Here is a 25439-nt window from a genome sequence, read left to right on the forward strand (position 1 = left end):
TACAAGCTGTCGAAATTGCTGAATGCTAACATTTCCTTATTCTGTCACTGTATGACTCACAAAGCCAGATAATATCTTTAAATGTATGTTTCCTTCTATTGATCCGGGCAGCTTTTGCCAAAGCTGTTTATTCATTTCCTGCCTTCCTTCCAAACGCCCTTGTAAAATGTAAAATATGAAAATATATAAAATTAAATAAACAGCAATAGGAAACAGTTGAGCCAATTTATAATAAACCCTAAAATTAAATTTTGTAGAGCCAGTTTGATGTAATGATTCAGGCACCAGGCTATAAACCAGAGGACTGAGTTTTATTACCACCTTAAGCACAGAGTCAGCTGGGTTATCTTGGGCCAGTCACTCTCTCTCAGTCTTTAAAAGGAGGCAATGGCAAACCACTTCTGAAAATCTTTGCCAAGAAAACTGCAGTGACTTGTCCAAGTAGTCACCAGGAATCAATAGTGACTCGAAGGCACAAAATAAAAATTAAAAAGCTACCGTATTTTTCAGAGTATAAGACACATCTTCCCCCCCCCCAAAAAAGAGGGTGAAAATCTGGGTGCGTTTTATACTCCGAACATAGCCCCGCCCAGCCTTGCAAACGGAGATTTCAGAGGCTGAAAGAAGCTTCAGAAAAAAAACCTCAGAAAGGCTTTTATCTAAAATAATATGGCAAGCAACAAAAGAAGAATCAGTAAAGGTTCTAACCAAATTATGCTAACAAATCTGGAGAATGACACAATAACCAACATATCGGAAGAGGTTAATCTACATACCAATACCAAAGAAAGGAGATTGAACAGAATACAAATAGTCCTTCAGAATAAAAGCCTCTGAAAGAAGCTTCAGAAAAAAAGCTTTTCTGAAGGTCTGTTTCGGAGGTTTGCAGAGGCAGAAAAAAAAGTTTTTTTTCTGAAATGGAGTTTCAGAAGTTTCAGAGGCAGAAAAAGAAGCAAGGCACAGAGCTCACAACCAACGAACCTGTTGCTAAAATTCACCTCTGGAAACAGCTGATTGGGGGTATTCCAGGAGGCGGATCCACCCGCCAATCATCTTTTTCCTTATTTTCCTCCCCAAAAACTAAGGTGCGTCTTATAGTCCGGTGCGTCTTATACTCCGAAAAATACGATAAGTCTGGCCATATATGCAGATTCAAACCAGATACAAGAAAGACTTAGAACAATATGGATTCCAAAAAGAACCACAAGAATTAGATAAGATTTTACAAGGCACAGAAGACAAATTGATCAAGAAAATATATAATTATTTATTGCGGTATAGAATGGAGGAGGTTAAGGAAACTATGATAATCTGGGCCAAAAATTTTGGTTACAACATTGAATTGGAGAAATGGGAGAAACTCTGGGATAAAAATTATAAATTGACTATGTCAGTAGCCTATAAGGAGAACATATACAGGTGGCACCTTCCACCAGCGAGACTGGCTAAAATGTTCCTGAATACACCATCAGACTGCTGGAAATGCAGGCAAAATCAGGGAACATATTACCATATGTGGTGGATGTGTCCAGAAGTTTAAAAATTTTGGATTAGAATAAGAAAGTGGCTTGAAGAGATAACCAAACAGCAAATAGATTTGAAACCAGAATTATTTTTACTAAGAATATTTACAGGAAATTATGATAAAAAACATAATACTTAATATTACATATTATAACTGCAGCAAGAATAATATATGCAAAAAATTGGAAGAACAATACTATATCATCAGAGGAAAATGTGATAAGAAAAGATTTAGAGTATGCGGAGATGGACAGACTTACAAAAGAAATAAAAGATAAAGCAGAAACAGTACTATATGGTATGGAATGAATGGTATAAATGGTGAGAGTCTAGATGTAAAATTTAAGAAAAGATTAAATGAAGAAGAAATAGGAGTTAGAAATAAGTAACAAATCTGTATAAATAGAAAGGACACAAAATGAATGATTATTATTTAGTATATCAATATGTTAATATGTACAAAAGACAATGGAACCACAAGTATAGACAAAGATAAATTGATATATGGGGGAAAAATGGACATATTGGATGTATACCGATGTGGAAATGTTGTAAACAAGAAAACTCTCAAAAATTTTAAAAAACTGTTTAATAAAAATTATTTTTAAAAAAGGAATCAGTGACTTGAAGGCACAAAATAAAAATTAAAAAGCTTACTAATAAACAAGTCTTACTAATAAAAAGTAAAGGTTTTTAGAAATATGAGATGAGAATAAATTTGATGCATAAAAATAGGAAAAAGATACCAAGTAGGCTTTGAGTCCTAAAATATTTTCAGAGCAAGTTTTCTGAAAGATCATCAGCACCCAGGCTATATTTAACATTAGCAGTGAAACTGATTAGTACCACATACAGAGACCTCAGCAAATGTGTATGTGTGACATATTTGCATAAAAATATACAAATCTTTGTATATAAATGATGAAATGAATCCTATACAGACCGGGGCACAATAAATATCTAAATATTGTTGAATTAATTAATTTAATTAATTGCTTGTAACATGATTTATTTACCTTGTACAAAACTGATTCCTATCTTGGTATACAAATTGTTCTTTTTTTCTATACCCAGATGACTATCAATTATAAAAATATATAGTATACATCTATACTCCATCCTTAGCTCCTTCCAGCTGATGGAAACCCATAAACTGTTTGGGATTTATGATTGTCAGGAAATCCTCCAAATGTCTTTTGAAGTATATTTGGATACATCTTATACAGCAGGGGTGTCAAACTGGCGGCCCATGGGCTGGATGCATCATGCTCAGGCCACATCCACCTCAGTTCCATGAAGGGAAAAAACATCGCAAAACATCACATGACAGCAAGTTGACGTGGTGAGTTTGAACCCATGCTTTACAGAACCAATCCAATGGAGCCATCCATATGGAGGTTCAGATTATCACTTTCACAAGGAAGTGACTATGATAGATGGTAGAATCACTGGAAAGGAATGTTAGGGTGCTCTATTTTCAGATCATATTTAGTCTGCTCTGAAGTAAATCCAGGTCACATATATACTCAATATTACTTGGAACAGATGTATGATTGCTATGGACGTCATGAACGTAAAAACTACATCTGGCCCCTCCCCCAAATTATTAATCTAGATACTTATAACACGCCCCCAAAAGGAGACCCAGTTATTTAGGGAAGGCAACTGCTTGGCAGCTAAGCAGCTGATATACCAACATTAATCTTAGCTATTGCTGTGGTCTAGTTCTTCATATAGTTCCCACACTGAGTCACCTTCTTGGCAGTGCTTCTCATAACCATGAAGATCTCTTGTACCACGTTAGCTGTCTAACCTTTACAGTGAAGACTTTTCAGTGAAAGTTGTACTATCTGGGACAACTGGCTTAGAAAAAGGATTTTGCACTAATACATTTGTTTTTTGCATGCCATCATTAAGAGCCTTTTAATGAGTTAAAATGAGTTCAACAAAAAGATGTTCACAGAATTTTAAAAAAGCACATAACAATAAACAGTCCATCTCCAAAGTAAACCACATATAAAATAAAATAAAATCAGAAAACAATAAAAATAGATGGTGACCTCTCTAAATCAAAGACTGTCTTAAAAAGTTATATTTTTAATAATTTCCTGAAACCTAACAAGGTAGGAGCTGATCAGATTTCAGGAAAGATGGAATTCCATTATATTGGTAGCACATAGAAATGTACACCTCTTTGTGGGTGTACATCATCTGAATCTTATGGAAATGAGGGGCTACTAATAGATTATCCTAAGAGTGTTGCCTTAGGTGGGTCAAAATTGAGTGGAAGAGACAGTCCTGGAAATATCTTAGTGACAAGCTACATATGGCTTTGCAAGTCAAAAATATTTATTTGAATTGCACACAGAAACTTATAGGAAGCCAGTGCAGAATCTGAAGCACAGGTGCAAAGTGCTTACAGCAGCAACTGTCCATTAACAACCAGACTGGCATTCTGAACTAACTGAATCTTCCACGTGATCTTCAAAGGCAGCCTCATGTAGAGCACATTATAATAGCCCAACTGAGAGGTTTTAACAGCATAAGTTAGAAACACATTGATCAATCATAAAACTAACAGCACTTCAACCTCTTGCTAACTATAATCTTTCTCTGACTATACAAATGTCTTCACTTCAAACCACCATTTGTGGAAGCTGTCATGATCTGTTTTGGGGAATGCTGTTGTCTTTAGAGTGGTGCAGTGATGCAGTAGTCAGCAGGGACTACTACTGTGCATATTTTTCCACTTTTACCATTGTTTTCATACCTTCCTTTTTCCTTCTCTTTCAGTTACTAGCACGTGGCTGCTATTGTTTATCATCTGCCTTCTGTCACAGCACACTATGCAAGGAGGTGATCTGTAGCATTTGCAGGGCTTTCTTAAGATGTCATCAACAAGTCACAATTTTATTAACAAATCTGCACTATATTGAACTCACTCCTGCAAAACTACCCTTTTCCATGGCAAATCTGCACTGCCCAAAAGGTTGCACTAAATACAGATGTAATATTCTGGGGTAGAACATTGACAGGCAGCCCTACATGTGTCTTATTCAGAAATAAAACCCATAACTTACACTGGACATATTCCTAGTAAATATATCTAGGATTGTAGACTATCATTCTAGCACTGAATCTTATCTTCTGTTGTCAGTAGAGCAACAGCATAAAACTAAATCATTATTATTTCCTTTTCTAGGTTGTTCATTTTCCAAGTCATGTAACTTTTTTTTCTATTACATTTCTTTTTAAAAATATTGTTCCTTTATCCATTTCAACAAAATTCCACTTTCAAAACCATTCACTTGCTTAATCTCAGTGTCCTATCAGTGTTTATATCAAACACAATGATAACTCTTATTTCCCAAACCTAAAATGAACCTAGAATTTTATCTGACCACTATAGCACAAATTAGCACATATCCTAGAATATCTTTCAAATTGTTTCACAATATCTAGTAATAACACAACATTTTTAACAACTGTCCTTTATCCAGATGTAATTAAGCAGATGGCACAACTGTTTCTTCATCCTCCATCTTGTTTGCTTTCTTTCTGTGTTGAAGTTTCCTTTTAACATTACTATGGATGGTAAGTGTCATCTTGTTCTCTATACAGCACCTGGGACAGCATGTTTTGGATAGGTCAGGTGCACACTTTTGTTAAAATAGGACTACTGTGAAGTCCTACTGGACTACTTTTTTGTCTCCTTGTTGCCATCTAGTAGTCATTTGGATTTTTGCACTTTGGTATTAAAACCATTTTTTTCAGTGGCCAAACAGTAGCTGGCATAATAAGAATGTAGTCCATTACCAGAGGAAAAGGGAACAGGCTATTTTTTAAAAAAAGTGTTTTCTAAGTATGCTAAGTCTACCTGCTTTACAGTTGAAAATCAGTAGAAAATTATACCTGTTTGATATTCAAGTAAATTTGGCTGCCTGCATATCACAATGTACTGCTCTATCCCTGTGATGAAATACCGTTATTTTATTGTACCGTGTTTATGATTATGATGAAATAACTTAAGCTGGAATTCTTATTAAATTAAATTAGATTTGGCTGCAGTGTACACTTGCTTAAAGAAAGCAAATATATCACCCTTAATTCCAGATAATGTGCATAAGAATGCATCACAAAAACCATTTGCCTTCAGGAGAATTTAGCTTGTTTTGGGTGAAAAGTTTGCAAGACAAAGAGTACAAGAGTTTTTACTGAAAGGCTTCACTTTTCTCTGGGCAAGTCAACCAAATCTTTACTTAGGAACGCCATTCAAAAATAAGCTTTGTTTTGCTAAATATCAGCATTAAGCTGTGCTTCTAATTATCATTGTTTTGTTTAAGTCAGTTAACTGTGCTCTTCCATTTAGGTCTCTTCCAGATAAGATCAATACAATCAATGCATTATTTTAAACTCATTGCTCTCTTTTAAAGTTTAAGACTTGTTGATTGGACTAAGGAAGAATGTAGCATTGTCGTCCCCCCTCTTCAAACACAAACACACACACACACACACAAACGTTTTGCATAAGAATGAAACCCATGTAAACAAAAACATAAAAATAAAATTGGCACAAAGGTAAGCTTTGAGAAGAATTTAGGCATTATTAGACATATTCATAAATTAGCTTACTTGAATAAAATAAAAGAGAAAAATATAGGCCTTCCATGTAGCCGCCCTAAAATTTCAGGAGAAGCCACCTCTAAAAAAGTATTAATTGTTATTTAGAAAACAGATTAAATATTGAGGGTGGTATTTGCTCTTACAGAATTCTATTCCTGTAGAAGTTCTATGTTTCTAAATTCACATGTGACAATGAGCACAAATCAAATTTCACAAGCCAGTTTCAAACTATTTTTTCATATTGAGTTTAGTCAAGCTAAAAAAAAAAATCAGGTAGTCATATAAATAAACCACAGCAGAGGTAAAGAAACCACATTTTTAGTGTTATGCCTCACTTTAAGCTTAACCTTAACGTTAACTCTCACTTAAAATTGAGTATGCGGTTCTATAGTAAACAATCTCTATGGACTGCCTATAAGGTAATCAAAATGGCAATATAGGTATCTGGATGTCTAAGTTGAAATATACAACAGATCTAAAAACATGCCAAAAACAGTGGGACCCTAATAGTAGAAAAAGCCTATATTTTGTTAGTAATAGATACTGAATGAAACAAATTCCTGTATGTGGAAGTTCAATATATAATTAATTATTTCATGTTTGAAGTATTAAAGAACCTTTCTTTAATTTAAGACAATCATGTAGACTATCTCTACTCATTTTTAAGCTTCAAACTTAAGATGATTACTTATAGGATCTATTGAAAAATCTCAGTATTACACTGGGCATTCCTTTATTTGCATTTTTGTTTACCAGGGTCTTTCTGTTTCTTCTCATTCATGATGGATCTTCTAGGCATCACCCCAAAAGTTCTAAATTCTAAATTCAGTATTTAATCTGTGCTTTTACAGACAGCTTATTTTTTTTCAAATCAAGCTTTCTGTCCATGAAGATATACATACTACTGCGTCTGGAACAAAACATCAAAGCATGAGGACAAGTGCTGATAAACAGTTCTGTTTAGCAAGTGTGTTTCAGTTATAGAAGACTTTGTTTAGAAAGATTAAAGGAAGATTATAGTTTTGGCTCATTGGATATCACATCTTAATTTTAAAGGCAGTTGAATTGTATAGTTAGATTTGAATAAAGGTCACATTTCATTCTCCGGTTTCATAGCTTTTCAGAACAATCTCTCTCTCTCTCTCTCTCTCTCTCTCTCTCTCTCTCTCCCTCCCTCCCTCCCTCCCTCCCTCCCTCCCTCCCTCCCTCCCTCCCCCTCTCTCTCCTCCTCTCCCCTCCCTCCCTCCCTCTGTGTTTAATTATTGAACCACCAAGGCAGCGGATAACATTTCAAACAAATTACCAAGCATTACTGGTTGAATTGGGATTTCTTTAAGTTCTACCAGTTCTATATAGACAGATTGCAAGATTTTGTAAGGGTAGTTTTATAATAAAGTAGAATAATCTGTTCTACCTTGTAAGAGTAAAATCAGTCTTGCATGTCTGAAAATACAATTCTTCCCCCATCACCTGAGAAAACCAGGGAGGGTCTCTTCTGAGCCTTTTGGTCCACCCACAATTCAGTTGCAAACTATGCTAATCCTTATCCGACTATACTTTGGCAGCATCTCTTGGCCCAGTTCCCTATTCAAGGGTAGTTTTACAATTTGAGGAACTTTCTGGATTTCCAGTTCCCACTTGATAAGAAGGTGGCAGCTTCATCTGGTGGACCAGTTGCTTCCTTTCTTAGATTGAGGGTCCTTGCAGACAACCACTAATTGTTGTGGTCCGCCAGCAGCCTGTGGAGCTGGCAGCAGAGTCGGACAGTGAGGAGGCTGGGAAGGAACATGGGCCAGTCCTGGAGTCTGGGGAAAGCTCGGACGAGGGCTCTGTGTCAGAGGCAGAGATGTGGCCAGGGGCATCTGGGAGTTATGTGCGGACTCTGGAGCCTCCAGAGTCGGACATCAGAGAGGCAGAGAAATGGGGAGCCTGTTCCTAGTGCGCACATGCACAGAGCTGCCAGAAGGCAAGAACAGTTAAAACAAAAGGGACAACTCGGGAGTAAGGCTTGGAGATGATTGGCCCCTCCCATAAGACATAAAGGAAGAGCAAAGGCACATGGGCCTTTGCAGGAAGCAACATTGTGGATGGTGTCAGTTTGTATTTTGAAGCTCCATTTTTGACTCTGTGTTTCCATGTGGCCTTGCCAAGTTAATTGCCAATTAGGTCTTTGGCAGCGTGTCAAAGAAAATAAAGGTGGGTGTTTACCAGCCTTATCCGAAGGACTGTGGCAGACTTCTGTTGGACTATTTATAAACTCTTGGTGATTCAGCACGTGCTGTGAATGGAAGGAATTCACAGCCATTAAAATTAAAAAAAGGGGGGGTTTGGGACTAATTGTGTGCTTTTTACTATTATCAGGAAGCCTAGGTCAGAACACTAATGCTCTGGTCACAACCTATTAATTTGCTCCATATGGGTCTGCCCTTGAAGACCACCCAAAGGCTTCAACTAATTGAGAACGTAACAGTGAAGTGAATGCTTTGATATGCTGAGATATACTTCTGCTTTACAAGCTGTACTGGTTGCCAATTTGTTTTCTAGTAATATTCAAGGTACTAGACTCTTATCTCTAAAGTCTTACATGGGATAAGGCCCAGGTACTTGAGGGACTGTGCAATGGTGAATGGGAATGAACTTGGGAAACAGGAGAAAGAGCTGCAGACTAGGCAATGGTCAGATAAGAGGCAGTTGAACCTGAAGAAGGAATGACAGACGTTCATGATATTCATCCCTAAAAAGTAGTATATATTCAAATGCCGACAGTCAGTTTGTTCGCATAATCTTACATAGTTAGATAATTTTGAAAGAGGGAAAAAATTATTTCTGAATGGTTTCAGTTAATATTGTTAACTATTGGCAATTGTTGTGGATTTTTTATTCTATGCATATTTTCTCTGTGTATATACGTATCCTCCATTTCCTGCGATTTGCAGATACTGTACAGATATGAAATCATTACCATTGTTACGAAAGCTTGTTTGTTCTTTTGTTCTTTTCCAAAAATATTTTACTGAAAAAAAGTAAAGGAGGTAGCTTGTGATCTGCACAATGTGTTACTTACTGAACCAAAACCCAAGTAATTTATTGTGACTTGCCAGGAATACAGCAACTTTTCTTTTGCTGTTGTAGCAAGCTATATAAATGAACGAACTATTAATGATCGTTTGTTCACAATGCATGGTTGGCGAGATGTATTTTGTTTGTCAAGTCACAGATTAGACATGAAAAATAGTGCAAGGCAATCTCAGTGAATTGATTTATCAGAAATCTAAAGTTTCAATGCTTAGGAGAAGGATTTTTCATATAATATTTGGTAGGACCTCTTCCTAGCACTCAGTGCTTTTTGCTATTTTTTTTCTTCCAGAACAGTAGTAGTAAAATAATTTTGATGGAGTTTGAGAGACCCAGGAAGAGGAAATATATGATGCTTTCTAGGGAAAAAGCTTAATTTTTGCTTTTCTGTTTCTGCCACTTTTCTGTTTATTTTGATTCTAAACACTTTACTGATGGCACATATTCCTTTTTTATTGAAAAAGTTTCATGTTATGTTTATTTTGTCTTAATAACATATATTTTCTTCTTGCCTGATTGTAGGTATATATGTGTTTCACAATACTATGAACTTCATGAGCATTGTGATTATTTTGTACATATTTATGTTTAACTGAATTGTTGGAAAAAATACTTTCTGAAATGTTCTTCCATTTTCTTTCTTCCTACCGCCCTCTCCCTCCCTCCCTCCCTCCCTCCCTCCCTCCCTCTCTCTCTCTCTCTCTCTCTCTCTCTCTCTGTGTGTGTGTGTGTTGGAATGGATTTTAATCTGCCTAAATTTAGATAACACCATAGTGTTGTTATTTTTAAGGTGCTTACTGTCATAACTGTATACTGTTTGAATACTATTTCAAAGTAGAAGAGACAAGGTAGAGGAGGACGTGATGTAAAGACTTTGAGAAGCCACAAGCCCTTCCTCTACTTCCTCCCTTCTACATCCTTTGTTAGTGTTTTTTTTTAAATCTTTCTGTGTTTTTTCATTGAAATTAAACTACTAGTGAACAGCTTTGTAGAGGAAAAAGCACTGAAATAAAACTTAGGTCAATCTGAATATTTCAGATACTAAACTGTTCTTTGAATGGCTGTTATCGCTCTACATGGGGCACCCAAGGCAGTTGCTCCCTGAGTAGAAGACGTCTCTATCAGTTGAACATTTGTATTTTACTATGAATTTATAAAAGTCCATATTTTCTTATTTTGTAAGAAAAAACAATCTCAAAATTTCTTTATCATGCAATGATACTTTGACAGTGAAAATGAACTCAGGGTACAAAACTTTTTCATAATCGTTGAGTATATTAAAAATGAACGTGGCATTGATAAATTAAACCTTTTTGATTAAACATACAATTGAATGCATGCTTTTTTGTGAGGGGATTAAGATACATTGAAATGTATGGGATTTGTATCCAAGCAGATCTTATAGAATTGTACTGTAAATCTTATTATGGAATCATAGAACCATAGAAAAAGTGGAAAGAGAGTTAAACACATAACAGAAAGGACTAAAATAAGCTAAGAAATCCTTTCTCAGTGCAAGAATCCATTTTAAAGCATCCATGATAATATCTAAACATCCTATGCTGGAAGATATCAGTGGTATATGCTGCTTCTCTTTTATTGGCTTTAACATTGAACTATTTTTAACATTCATTCAGAGTCTATTTCTTCCAACGTTAATTTGTTATTCCCTTTTAGGACAAGAGAGAGCATGACACAGGCTTTTTTTCACTCATGCCATTTAAAGTACTTACAAGGTGTTATTTACAACTACTCAATGTTCTGTACCCAAGGCTGAATATATACAGTTCCTTCAATCTTAATTTCTGATAATTTTAATTGTCATTCTTTACACCTGTACTAATTCATCTGAATCCACCTTAAAATGTGATGGCCAGAATTTGATACTACTTGAGCTGAGGTCTGCAGTGCAAGTGAATGACTGACAATATAGAAGGGTTTGTGGACCAAGGTTTGGGTTAAACAAATTGTATACTGTTGGCATGATATGGGTTGTACCTCACAAAAAATTGTAAAGTATGTGTGGCCAAAGCAAGGGAAGTTTGATCAAGATTTAAAAGAGAAGCCAGTAGAGTTGGAGACACAATCCCTGATTAAGGATCTCTGATAAAAACTTGTGCATTTTGAAAGTGAGAGCTACTAAAGAAGTAGAAAGAACTTTGACTCATAAAATTTATGATCTTGATAGTCTATATATGAATGTTCACAGCATGGGAAATAAGCAGAATGAGCTTGAAGACTTAGTATACGAAGGCAAGTATGTCTTAAAAGTTATAAGGAGTGGGAAGAAACCCATGATTGGAATATAATAATTGAAGTATGAGTTATTCAGAAGAAACCAAAGCAATAGGAAATGATAGAAGAAAAAGGAAGAATGACATGCAGTTAAACATTTAACGTCATTGTGTTAAAATAATATCTCTTCACAAATCCAAGTGAGAACACTTACCACTTAACATGTGGCTTTAAAGTAAATGAATAAAAAGCAATACTGTTGTTGATAATATTGAATGTTAAGAAAAAAGAACTTTGTGCAATGGAATTATGTCCCCCAAGACATGGTAAATAAACTTCATTTAATGTGTTTCTGTAAGAAAGCAGTTTGAGGGGGATACTTTAATTTGAAACTGTGAAATTAGGAAATACAAAGATTGAAGAATATCTAGGACTGACCCTTGTGGCACCTTATTCAGTAACTCATTCCATTAATGGGGAAAGGTTGAAGGCAGCTCTGAATATTGCTGACTAGCTGTGAGACACCTAATAGAATTTTCATTCAGCCCAACTGATTTCCTAATCAGTATGTCACAAGATATATCATCAATTTTTTTTGTTTTCAAAGAATATAAAAACCAGAAGGGGATATAAAACGTTTTTGCTTTACTTGTGATTAAAATAAAAAACACTATTTTGATGGTGGGCCAGTAAGATACCATGCCATAAATATGCTTACATTTCATAGCTGTTTATATTGCTTATAACCTGCATTTATTACCCTAGTAAAAAATATTTAAACTTCAAAAGAAGTGTTGTATGTATGTTGGAAAGTGTTGATTGTCTCTAGGAGTTATTCTTAGAGCAGATTTTAACATAGTTGCAGTAATACTGCTTGAAAGGGCTTGTCTAAAGCCATGCTTTTTTGTGTGCTTTTCTGAATCTTTGCCAACACACTTTGAAACAATATATTCTGCTTGTCATTTGAATATATCTGCAGCAGCGCATAACATTTATGTCTCCTTTATCATTTTTTTTGGATGTCATTCAATGCTATTAAAAATATTTAATTTTACTTTCTTCTTGGAGAATTCATTTCTTTGCAGTATGACTTTCCCCTTTTAACTAAATCCAATGGAATACTACTTAGATGAGATAGGTTAAGGTCAAGAATATTGTTTGAAGAAGTTCTGCCCTCCAGGGTGATAAAGTTTGTAGTTTATCTATTTGTAAGCTTTCTAAATTGGCTCATTTAGTTACAATGGTGCATCAAATTGGCCCTTTGCTTTTCTAAAGTAAGTGGTTTTATTGTTCCACAGAGTTGCATCTAAAGCCAGGGACAAGAAAACTAATTTTTCAAATTAAGAATACTATTTCTTTAGGATTACTTTTGGACTAATGTTGCTTTTGTACTTACTTTCTATTTTCTCTGTGTATTTTATATAAAGTAATAAGCATATATTAGGAATTCATTTCAACTCAACCCCTAAAAAAATCCGTAAAGCTGGTTTCTGTCTTATTTATAAGCCATTTTTCTTTCTTTCATAGAACTCAAGGTTAGATTTTTCAGGATTTAATTGTCAGGTAGTCTTTCATCTGTGCACTGAATAATTGTTTCTGTAAGATTTGCCTTGTTGCTGTGTGGGGGAAGTAGGGAGTGTAAATTTTTTAGGTCCAAGGACATTTGGAAATGTTCATCAACAAGTGAAAGAAACGATAATACACACCACACAATATGAAACAGCATAATTGTTTCTTTTGATGAATCCATTCTTTCAATGAATTAATAATGGTTGCCACCATATGCTATATCTTATTGTAGAATTGGTTGATCAGCCAGGGATTTCTAAGCCTTTCTGCTAAAGACCTGTCTCTATTGCCTAGCTCTAGGGTGACTTGTCCAAAGTTTGAGAAACCTGGAGGCTAACAGAATCTTGTGAAAAGTCCTAGGAATACAAGGCAGCACTTGGTGAAAGTAGCTCCTGCCCAAGAGAACTTTTTTGGTGAGACATTTTCTTTTATAAAAGTCTACTAAATTGTCCAATATAATGATATATTTGGGAAAAAGGAAAGATAAAATTAGTAAGTGAAATAATAGAATTAATAGACCAGACCAGAATAGACCAGACCAGACCAGACCAGACCAGACCAGAACAGAACAGAACAGAACAGAACAGAACAGAACAGGAGCTGGAAGGGACCTTGGAGGTCTTGTAGTCCAGCCCCCTGCTCAAGCAGGAGAACATGTACCATTTCAGATAAGTGACTGTCTAGTCTCTTCTTAAAAACCTCCAGTGTTGGAGCACCCACAATTTCTAAAGGCAAGCTGTTCCACTGGTTAATTGTCCTCACTGTTAGGAAGTTTCTCCTTAATTCCAGGTTGCTTCTCTTTTTGATTAGTTTCCAACCATTGAAAGCAACAATTACATTCACCCAAAATTTGAAATGAAAGCAATAAAGTGAATCTAAATCTGGGTGTATCAAGTAATGTAATTGAGAACATATGCAGAGTTTCTTGCACAAAGTAGGGAATGAAAGAAAACATAATTTTCACCTAATGTGTTATTGTTAGAGAAACTTAGATTTGGACTGAGTCTCATTTTATAAAAGTTTGAGATATGTAATAATCAGCCTCTTAATAGAATTGGATCCATCTTATATTTGTAGTATAAATGAGTTAGTTTCAATCTAACCAACAGTTCAAGGGAAGGGTGTTAAATTGATTGTATATATTTTTAGATAAAACTAGAATAAATATTTTTTTCTGGCAGAGTTTCAGAGTCAAAACACTCTAGTGTGCAGTGCTGAGTTGTATTGAATATTGTTTTGTTTTAATTAAAAAGTTGAGCATCTTGGTCTTTCTATTAGTTTCACACTTTGCTTCTAATTTCTATGACAAATTCTCTAGAAATTACCATATACGGAATCTTGAAGACTATCAAGCATGGGTGTCCATCTAGGGGCTACATGTGGCTCTAGACAGCTAGTAATGCTGCTCCACACGATTGTAAACCTTTAACATTATGCATTTTCCAGCAATATTTATATACATTAACTATTTTATATATTTTATATGCAGCCCAAGAAAATTCCTCTTCCTTATGCGGCACAGGCAAGCAAAAATGTTGGACACCCATGCTATAAAAGGAAAATGAGATAGTTGGGCACTGCTTGATGCAAGAGCAAGAAAATAGCTGTGCTTACAAGAGAAACTAGGTTAAAATTCAGGCCATTTCAAATTCAGTCCATGGTACTACGGGTAGTCCTTGGTTAACAAACAACAATTGGTACTAGAATTGCCATTAATAAATGACTGAGCCATTTAGGAACGGCAATTCTGACAGTCCCGCTTGTCATTGTTAAGCGAAGACCACAGAGGTCAATAAGTGAGGATGTCACGTGGTGGCCATTTGCAGCCCCCTGCTGACTTTCTTATGGTCTGGTAGCACAAAGTAGCTTTTGCATCCTGAGATTTGTTATTACATTTATAATATTACATAACATGTGTACTGCTCTGCTTACAGACAACCTCAGTAAGTCTATAGCTATATAGAAAACAATTTTCATAGTAATAGTAACAAAATAAAAAATTTAAGACTAAGTCAGATTAAAAGATATTGCAATATTTTAAATTAAACCAAAATTTGGTTAGTTACTGTTCCTTTTTTGTCTTTATGGACACTTTAATAGTTTAGATTTTGTGGAACTCAGTCTGAAGAATGATAAAAACAGGCCCTTGACTTCTCTATAGGGGGATATAGAAAATTGAACATCAGGCATAAAACAAATCAGTAAGTTCAATATTTCTGACTAGACAATTTATCTGCTTATATTTCTGTATAGAAAACTTCCTGAAGCAAAATGATTTGTTGGCTTCAAGATTCCTGTATTGGTCCAGCTTCTTGGAGTTTCAGGATTCCAAATCTTCTCTGCTTCTATTTTTTTCTGGTGTATCCTAAACATGAATAAGAACAATATTTACTAGTTAGGATAGAGATTAAATGTCTGAGTCTGCAGCAATGGTGTACTGCAATGTGGATGAAAAGTTTTTTTTTTATTATTTTGATATTTCAACCGTTCGACTGATTTATCTTGCTTATCCTATTTTGCAGTGCTGTCAGACAAAGCAGATTTTATTTCAGTGTAGTCTTTTTTTCTTCTTAAATTTCTTGTTTTCATATGTTTTCCCTGCTTCTTCTTTATCTGTAAATCAACCTTCTTAATGTCTGAGAATGATTGGAAATATTCAACATAATTGGGCACCAAATTGGAATAGTTTGCCGGCACCTTCATTCCCTTGTCTGTTTTTTGTGAAATCTCACATTTTCAGTTTGTTTGCCACCTTTCTCACATCTTTTTATTTGGGGTACACATTTTTCTTGGAATGCCCCATCTTGCTTCTGATCTTGAAAAGCCATTAAAATATTTTCCCCATTTATATTTTCTAATTATCAATTGTAAATAATTCTATCCTTGTTTCTCTTTCCACTTCCATTAATTTTTCATAAGTAATGAAGATCTTCATTGAGATAATGACTATAGTGTCCTGATTTCCTTTTGTTTTTACTATGGTATATACTGCCTGATATTATATTTGTGCATTTATTAAACAACAGGTAAGAACAGCAGTAGAACGTCATTATGGCAAAATAAAAATTAGGAAGAAAAGCATTCATAACATCTAGATACTTGAGCATATCTTCAATAGAATGCTAGATAGTTTAATAGAGAATAAAAGGAAAGATCCATGTATTTGAAGTTCAGGAAATGGGTATCAATAAAGCTTAATTTAAAAAACATTAATTCCATATATGTTTTGACCTTGAACGTGGCTTCACATCTCACACGAAGAAGTAACTCTGAATGGCATATAATAAAACCGTCAATAATATTCCGTATGAAATATTTTGTTTTAAATTCAGGTCTTCAACTGGCATAATTGTTCTTCATATTCTTAGCATTTTCCCCAATGTATAGTAACCACTTGTTTTTACACTGTACTGCCCAATGTAATGTTTACGTGCTGCATGATGTAAATGTGTTTGGGTGGAGGGGGAGAGGATTGTTTTATCAGTCAGCTTATAGGAGAGCTTGATGTTGATTTGGACTGAGAATGGGTGGCTAGACCTAGGTACCCACCTGGTTTCCATGCACAACAGAGAACTAGAACCTGAATCTTCCCATTGCTAGTTCAGCAACTTAACTACTGCATTATGCTGATTCTCTTCAACCAGCTTGATTATTTCATTTTTTTAAAAAAACTGATTGTTTATTTTTTTTAAAGAAACATTTATTTATATAATTTATGTGCATACGCTTGAGAGTAGGCATTGTCAAAACCAACAAAATCTATTTTTAAGATCTGGAAAGGCACTGCAGTATGAAATATTATGTAATATCTAGTCTAAACCTATTTTGATGTTAACTTATTGACTTTGTGTTAACTGTGAGGGTGCAAATTAATAGGAAATTAACTCATTAAATTAGAATAGTTAGATTACATGGCTGTACGGTGATTAGGTATATCACCATACTTTTTTCTGTTGCAAAAGGCAGAAAAGCAATATCAAAATATATTTCAATAATCAGTGACATGAGAGAAAGAATAATTAGCATAATAGTTCTGAACTATTCCCCTGCCAGTAACAGAAAAGTTTTTATTGTCTACCATGCTTAGTTGATTAAAAATAAATTGGATCAATTTTGCTTGGAAATAGAGTATAATAAATGTATTAGCCTTATTTCCTGAAATTGATTAGCATCTCTATATACATGAGGAGATAGTTCTAATCAAAACTAAGAGAAAATCATTTTAACAAATGGAAAATATTAAAATGTTTTGTTTCTGTCATAAAGAGGGGGCAATTATAAAGCTGATTGTCTCCAACTGCTTTCTGCCACAGAGTGATAACACATCATACATCTATTCATCTGGCTATAGCATAAGTTGCAATCATTTAATTGAAAAAAATAAGCTAGCAGCAAGTTTTTTTTTTTTTTTTTTGTTCTTACTGCTTTCAGGAGTTAAAACAAATCTAATCTTCAGGGAGGAAGTTCTGAAGTTTTCATTGAATTTTGAGAGTTGATTTTCAGCCTCACTGCTTGGCAATCAGAAGTATAGTAATTTCCAAGATAGGCTTCATTATAGTTACTGGGCTAGGGAAAGAATAGCATATAAAGCAATAAAATAGATATGTATTACCAAATTGGAATTATGAAAAGGGAGAGTTTGAATTGGCTTTCAAGCAAATAGCACAGTTAAGAAAGGCATACACATATCTGCTAAAATCTAAAGTAATAGTGATGATATTAGACTGCCTCCTGAAGATGGAAAATAACAGATACATGAATATGTGTGATTTGAAAAATGTGCACTAATACTTTCTTTGCTCAAAAGTATAGCTTTCATGTGGAGTAAAATAAGTTGACTATTGGTGCAATCCTCTAATTTGATTTCTAGAGGCTCAGCAGTTGCTAGAACCAACTGTGGTGGCTTTGAATCTGTAGCATTTACTGATCCATATCCATATAGTTTAAAACAGCATATGAGCTAAAAAAAAAAAAAAGAAGAAGAAAAGATGAAAGAAAGATGAATTCATTTGTCTTCATACCACTTTCTTGGTAAATCTAAGATAATTCTTAATTTTAATTCTAAACTGTTTGGTGGGAACTGTTGTAGAAAATGCAGTAGTTGAGAGTCCGAAATGATAAAAAGTAATGCAAGACTAATGTATGAATGCCTAGAAAGGAGGTAATAATGTGCTAATGGAAGTAGCACCTGCTGATGGAATGACAGTTGTAATTTTTCCTTTCCCTTATTATCCTCAAACATTTCAAAAAAAAAAAAAATCTGTATGGGAGGTATTTGAGTATGTGTGTGTGCATGTATATAAATTATAATAGTAACTCCAATACAGATAGTCCTCGACTTACAACAATTCGCTTAGTGGGTGTGGTGTGTCTTGGTGGGCATGTCATGGTGGGTGTGGCAGGGGAAGGATATTGCAAAATCTCCATTCCCACCCCACTCTGGAGTCAGCCAGGGGTGGTAATTGCTGGTTCTCAACTACTCAAAATTTCCACTACTGGTTCTCTAGAACCTGTCAGAACCTGCTGAATAGCACCCCTGCTTCTGACAAGCAAATTCATTGGGGAAAGCAGATTCACTTAACAGCCATGTTACTAATTTAACAACTGCAGTAATTCACTTAATAAATGTGGCAAGAAAATTCGTAAATTGGGACAAAAATCACTTAACAAATTTCTCATTAGCAACATAAATTTTGGGCTCAATTAAGATGATAAATTGAGGACTACCTGTATAGCTGGACAGTTGTATCTATCAAGTCCAACTGAAACTACTGTAAAATAGGAAAACAATAATTTTGGGAAGAAAATAGTTTTGCATTTATACAACTCCCCAAGAATATTTAAGAAAAATAAAAGAAAATTAAGAATCCAAATGCCAATTTATACACCCATTCCATAAAAATGATTCTGTAGATCAGTTTTCCAGTTCTGCAGTGGCCTATAGTTCTGCAAGAAACTAAGGGAGAAAAAAATTGCAGCCAATATTCTATCACTAGAGCTTTGCTTCTTGATCAGTGTTTGTTGGATTTTTTTTAAAAAAATTAACATGTTCTATGATCTGAAAAAGTTGGAAACCCGTTACTTAGACAGTCCTTCTAAGAATTTTAGCTACATTATTTCCACTGGATTGCACGGGAGTAAATTATTTTAATGGCTAAATCATTTTCCAAACTTTTATTAGATGTTTGTTGCATATTTTTCATTACAACAATTTAATTCATTTCAACTCTCCTTTTTTCATTTGGTACTGAATTCCATCTAATATTCAATAATTGATACTTGCATTCACATTCTTATCTTTTATGAATGTTTTATGAAAGTTTTATCAATGAGGATTCAAAGTTTGCAGAGCATAGAAACTTACAGAAAACTTGCTGTGTTGGCAAATAAAAGTTTATCATGGTAAGAAAATCATTATATAGTTATATTTCAATTCCCCCCCAAAAAATCTTTATTGTCAATGCACAACATACGTACAATGAGATTGGTTGAGCTCCCTCAGTGCACCCCCCAACACAAAACACAATTTATAATATAAAACATAGCTCAAAACCCTCAGTTGATCATTTAATTATAATTATTGAATGTTTTATTATTTATATTTATGGTAATTATGATTATTTAATAATAAAAAAATGACTTGAGTGGCTCACAAAGCACCAAACAATATTAAAAATAATATAAGAAACAGCAAAACCAACTAGAATACCATTTTCTTCATAGCAAGTGAATTCATCCTAAAGTCTTTCTCTAAATAAATATAAGATTTAAAAAAAACCACTGCTGATTCTGGAGAAATACTAATGAAAATAAATGCACTTTTTGTTCTTTGAAAGGATTCTCCAGGCTAGATTTTGCCATTAAACCTTCATTTGTTATGACCAAACTCACTGCCCATAAGAAAGGACAGAAGACAATAAATTTACTGTTTACCTTCCTTTCTTCTCTGTTGCCCAATACTCAAGATTTCTATAGTAACTAAACAAATCTGTTAGAAAAGGGAAGTACAAAGTACTGCAATAATTTGCAGTAAAGATATTGTATATAATAATATCACAGTAAATGAAGCAGCAAAACAGTAAAGGAAATTATAGCAGCAGTAAAGTTGTATTTAAAGACCTTGAAGATTGAAGACCTGGAGCAAATAGATTTTAGATGAATATCTCTGGAAAGGAATTCTGCAAACAGGACCTTACTTCTAAAAACAAATGACACCTTTTTGTCATTTAGCATGTACCTCATTCCAAGATCACCTTAAGAAATGCAGATATTTTGGGCCCCAGTAACATGATATAGAAATACCAAAATAGATGATCTTCTGATAATCTGGTCCAAACGATTTAGTTTCAATCCTATGGTTTTCTAAACTGAAGGTGATTTAGATCCATCTTTTATACATAAAGGTTCTTTCCTAATTTCTGATAGGGCTTTATCTTAATAATAACTAATATGGAGAATCTATATATGCCAAGAGATGTTTTCCTTCATGCAAGTGTGATATGAGACTTTGTGTCTTAGACCTGGTTTTTCAATTTATTTAAATTTCATAATCATCCTCCTTATATCATATGATTTCTACAAACAGCTCATTTTTCTTTAGAAGTTATAAAATTTATTTCCCTGCTTTTACAGTAGTAAAAGTCCATGCATTGATACATGCAATCTTATAAACTTTCCACCATACTGATTTTCAATTGCACACAGTGGTGATACAACTTTTGGGGATAACTACAGACCAGTTTACATGAAACTTCTGTAAGACCCATGCTGTGATTTTGGTTTATTTTGTGCTAATTTCTGTAACATTTAGAATTATTTTCAGCAATAAATCAAACAGTCAATCAAGCAAGTGGTTAGATGGGCTGCTTATAGAATTTAGCAATTTATTGACGGTTCCAGTATACTTGCATTTTGATTATTTTTTTCCCCTGTCATTCCAGTTTGACGGAGAGAACATGTATATGGGAATGAATGACAATAACCAGGAATTCCTCTCAGCAAATCAGGTAAAACGAGTTGTCTTTTCAAGGATGTGTTGGTTTAGGATATCTTCATAATTCGCTTATGCAATATTGAAGACAGAATCTAATCTAGAGGGATAAAATGAAGATGGGGTACCAATATACACAGATTATCAGCTCCAACAATTAGCCTGTTGAATGTGAAAAGTTAAATAGTCTGGGCAGAAAAAAAAATATTTATTTAGATTCATAGCCCCCCCCTCCCCATATAGCCATAGTAGAAGCGCTTCTGATGGGTGACTTTTGGTATGCCTCTTGGCCAGATAGCTACTTCTATTAAATGAGCAAGTAAGTGACAGATATTTACAAATCTCTTTCATCCATTCTATTGTTCTACTGGAAGTTGATGGCAGACTAAAATATACATTTATATATAATGATGTGCTTTATGTATGTAAATTGTGCAGGAATGTGGGTGTGTCTGTCTTGTATTTATGTGTATGCATCTACTTTACTCCCCTTGGTGACTTCATGTTTCTTGGGCAGTGTTACTATATACTATGTTTTCATTTACTACTGATTACACAACCTCCTCAGTAACCCACAAACTAAATAATACAAATGAAAAAGAAAGGCATTGGAGGGAAAGTTTATTTATCTATATAACTTAGAAAAATAAAGAAATTACATCACCTTGATTCCAAGTGATTTTGGGCAGCTTACACTTTAAAAGCAAGAATAAAAAAAAATAAGAAACCATTCAAGGATATCCGGAAATGTAAAAACAAACATACCTACAAAACCCTACTTGTTAAGCAGCCATCCTTACCCTGATGCCGGAGAAAACAGACATATTTTCAAAGACATTCAGAGCATCACCGTGATGGGAACTGTATCAATATCTGGGGCAGGATATCAAACCAGAAAACAGGTACCACAATATAGATAGTCATGCTTTCTATATTCTGTTAGATGGCATTCTTTATTAGAGCGGACTTGGAGGCTATCCATTCTGCCCGGTTTTACCAGCCTGGAAGAAATAATGGAAGATAGCTTGGTCCTCAACTCTGCTAACTCAAATCACTGCATATCACTTCTCTATGCTGCCAAAAAATTACATGGATGTGTTGAGGTCAACTTTGGGAAATCTATGTAATATGTGCAGCTTATATGTTTTGTGTATATAGGTCTTTGTGTATATAGATCATGTATATAGATCTTTATATATAAGTGTTTGTGTAGGTTTCCTCCCTTGATGATAGTGTGTGTGTATGTGTACATGCACCTTCAAGTCCTCCTTGACTCCTCACAGCTACTTGGACTAGTCCTTGCAATTTTTTTGGCAAGGTTTTTCAAAAATGGTTCGCCATTGCCTCTTTCCTAGGACTGAGAAAGAGTGACTGGCCTAAGGTTACCCAGCTGGTCTCATGATTAAGGCAGAACTAGAATTTGGTTTCTTGCTTAATAATCTAGTGCCTTAAATAATACCTTGGTGATAAACCCCAAGTAAATTCTATTTATTGTATGGCTTTTCCTCACTTTTTTTTTAAATACTTTTGCAGAAGTTCCCTGTATTCAAATACATTTTTCTTCATCATTCACAGTGAGGTCAGAGTAGCTGGATACAATGCAAAGCATGCCCTGCTGAGATTCTAATTTATTAAAGTTCCCATCAAGGAAATTCTGAAATTTTGCTTGCTTTTGGGAAGATAAATATATAAAAAATGGATTTTTAAAGAAGTTTCTTACAGCAGTTGCCATGCTCCATTCTCCAAATGGACAATTTGTCCTTTTCTTAAATTCACAACACCTATTCTGATAAGTCTGTACACACTGTAAATGCATTTTCTTTACCATGAATAAGTTGTGTAGTATTTGTCAAATCTTTATGTTTTCAACCATGACAATTTTACTAATTTATATATTATTTTATTTAGTGTTTGTATTTTTAAATCCAACTTCTCTTCATACATTTCTAAAATGATTTATATTGGAAAACTGAACTATTCATATAGAAAAACTTCACAACTTAATGAAATGTAAGGAATATACAACCAAAATAAAATCAAGAAAACAACTGGCAGCAGAGTGGAGAAAAACTTATTTGCTGTATCAGCTTTTGGAAATGGAAAGAGAAAAGGAAACCTTAAATCTCTTTGTGGAAAGATAACAAAGATGGAGCCTCAGAGATTTTCCAAGAGAAAAAAAAATGCAAATAATGGAAGAATATGAACAGGGAAATTCTGTGAGCTCTGTTCTTCTTTAAACATGCTTACAATGCTCTCTCTTTTGGTTTGGTTCTGTAATCTCATAGATGATAGAATAGTCTTTTTAAAAGGTATTTATTACACTGCAGAAAAGATCCTTGATAGTGGGATTAAGGCTAAGTGCAAGAATGGAAAATAAAATTAGAAAAGTATTATTAAAAATCAATGTATTTTGATGTAGTTTTTTATAGAATAATTCTAATTATTCCCATAATTAGATTTCAGATTTAACAAAATACTAAAAGCATTCATGCTTTTATTTAATATTTGAGTTCTGGTCTGGATACAGCTAGTGAACTTTCCATTTTATTGTTCATCACTATAACAGAAGATCTTTAGAATCTCATTTACTTAAGTGACTGGAAACAGAAATTTACTACTGAGCTTCTAAATGAAATTCAACATTTATTTATTAACAGACCAGCTAGATGCTCTATTTTTTGATAGAAAAATATAAGGAACCATTTTGCATACTAATGTAAAAAGTAAAATCAGTAACAGGTTCTACTTACTAGTTTGGTGTAATGGTTAAGGCATCAGGCTAGAATCCAGGATGTTGTGAGTTGTAGTCCCACTTTAGGCACAAAGCTAGCTAGGTAATCTTGGACCAGTGACATCTTCTCAGCCCTAGGAAGAAGGTAATGGCAAACCACTTCCAAAAATGTTGCCAAGAAAATTACAGGACTTATCCAGACAGTTGTGAATAGTCAAAAAGTGACTTAAAGGTGCATAAACATTCCATTCCAAGAGCCAGGCTTATTTACCTATCCACACAGAACATGAAATGGGTAAATATCCTATTTTAGACCCATTATGCAAAGGCCTACCTCTCTGGAAAAGGCTTTAATTTTGGAAAAGGGAGAAGGAAGTGAAGAAGAGGATGACCTCTTAGTTGGATAGACTCAGTTATAGTGCACTGTTGAGAGACTTGGGAGAATAAACTAGGGATAGATTGTCATGAAGAAAAAAATGATTAAGAGTTCTCAAAAATGACTTGATAATACAGAATCAGGCAAAGAGGAACAGAATAGATTATAAATAGTAAACATGTCTATGAATTGAGCTTCTTGGTGACTACATCTACTGATAGTCCTCAATCTACAATCAGTCAGCAATTTGAAGTTACAAAAGCACTTAATGACCAATTCTTGGAGTTCTGGCCACCCAGCATTCCCAGAGTCATTTGACTGAGATCAGGGTGCTTGACAACTGGTTTTCCCTTATGATCGGTTGCAGTGCCCCATGATCATTTGATCACCACCTGCAACCTTCCCTGCTGGTTTCTGGTTTCCGCAGAAAATAAATGGGAAAGCAGACAAGGAAAGTTGCAAGTTGATGGGATAAATTTTCCTCACCCATGGACCCCAGACAATCTGCACTTGTGCTACCCCAGTTACTTGTGCATCCCTGACCCACATCACACCTCTTACGTACCTTCTCTGACCATTGCTGCACTTCTCATGTGCCCTCCCTGACCTTCATTGCCCCCCCCAATACACTCTCTCACTCATTCTTTCTCACACTTACCTGCCTGTTGTCTGGGACTTGCAACATCCTGCTGGCTTTTCCACTAGCTTAGTTTGTATGAAGCCAGCAGACAGTTTACTTGCATAATGACCATGAGATTCAGCTAAAGCAGCAATTGAAACTGCTGGGGTTGTCATTGCTAAGCAGAATGGTCTCACTCTATTATAGCATCATTTAGTGATAGAAACATTGGTCCCAATTCGTATCAAGGATTGCCTATATAAGGTTTTCTTTTCGTGTGTGTAGTTTCCAGTGCTTTTTCAGGCTTGCCAGCTGAAGGACACACACCCACGGACAACACAGGTCCGAGTACATTTTGCTTACTAAATCAGTCAAAGAAGGTTTGCTGAGACTTGGAGTAGAGCAGTGGTGACAAACTCGCGGCCCGTGGGCCAGATGTGTCATGTGCTGGCCACACCCACTACCAGTTTAGCAAAGGGGGGAAAAGTCACGATATGTCACATGACAACAAAGTGACGCCGTGAGTTTGACACCCCTGGAGTGGAGTATGGTAGGGCTGAAAGAAATTAGGATTGATAACTGATGCTGCGTATTCTTTTTTAAAGCTCTATACATGTATTACCTTATATAAAGATTCCCTTAAAAATACATATAAAATAGGGTTGGTTGAATAGGGTCTGTTGTTTTAGCATAGCAT

The 25439-nt window shown here is 34.8% G+C and overlaps 1 protein-coding gene across 1 annotated transcript in view; it reads left to right on the forward strand.

The window, feature by feature from the left end:
- Window positions 1-25439, forward strand: part of TOX2 (TOX high mobility group box family member 2) — a 244018-nt gene that overhangs the window by 66242 nt on the left and 152337 nt on the right. The window contains exon 2 of the mRNA XM_070939940.1: window positions 20967-21032. Coding sequence (XP_070796041.1) covers window positions 20967-21032 — 66 coding nt within the window. The remainder of the gene's footprint in view (window positions 1-20966; window positions 21033-25439) is intronic.

The sequence above is a fragment of the Pituophis catenifer genome, unplaced genomic scaffold (genome assembly GCF_029215685.1).
Source record: "Pituophis catenifer annectens isolate HBS135680 unplaced genomic scaffold, rPitCat1.0.hap2 SCAF_3, whole genome shotgun sequence".
NCBI lineage: Eukaryota > Metazoa > Chordata > Lepidosauria > Squamata > Colubridae > Pituophis > Pituophis catenifer.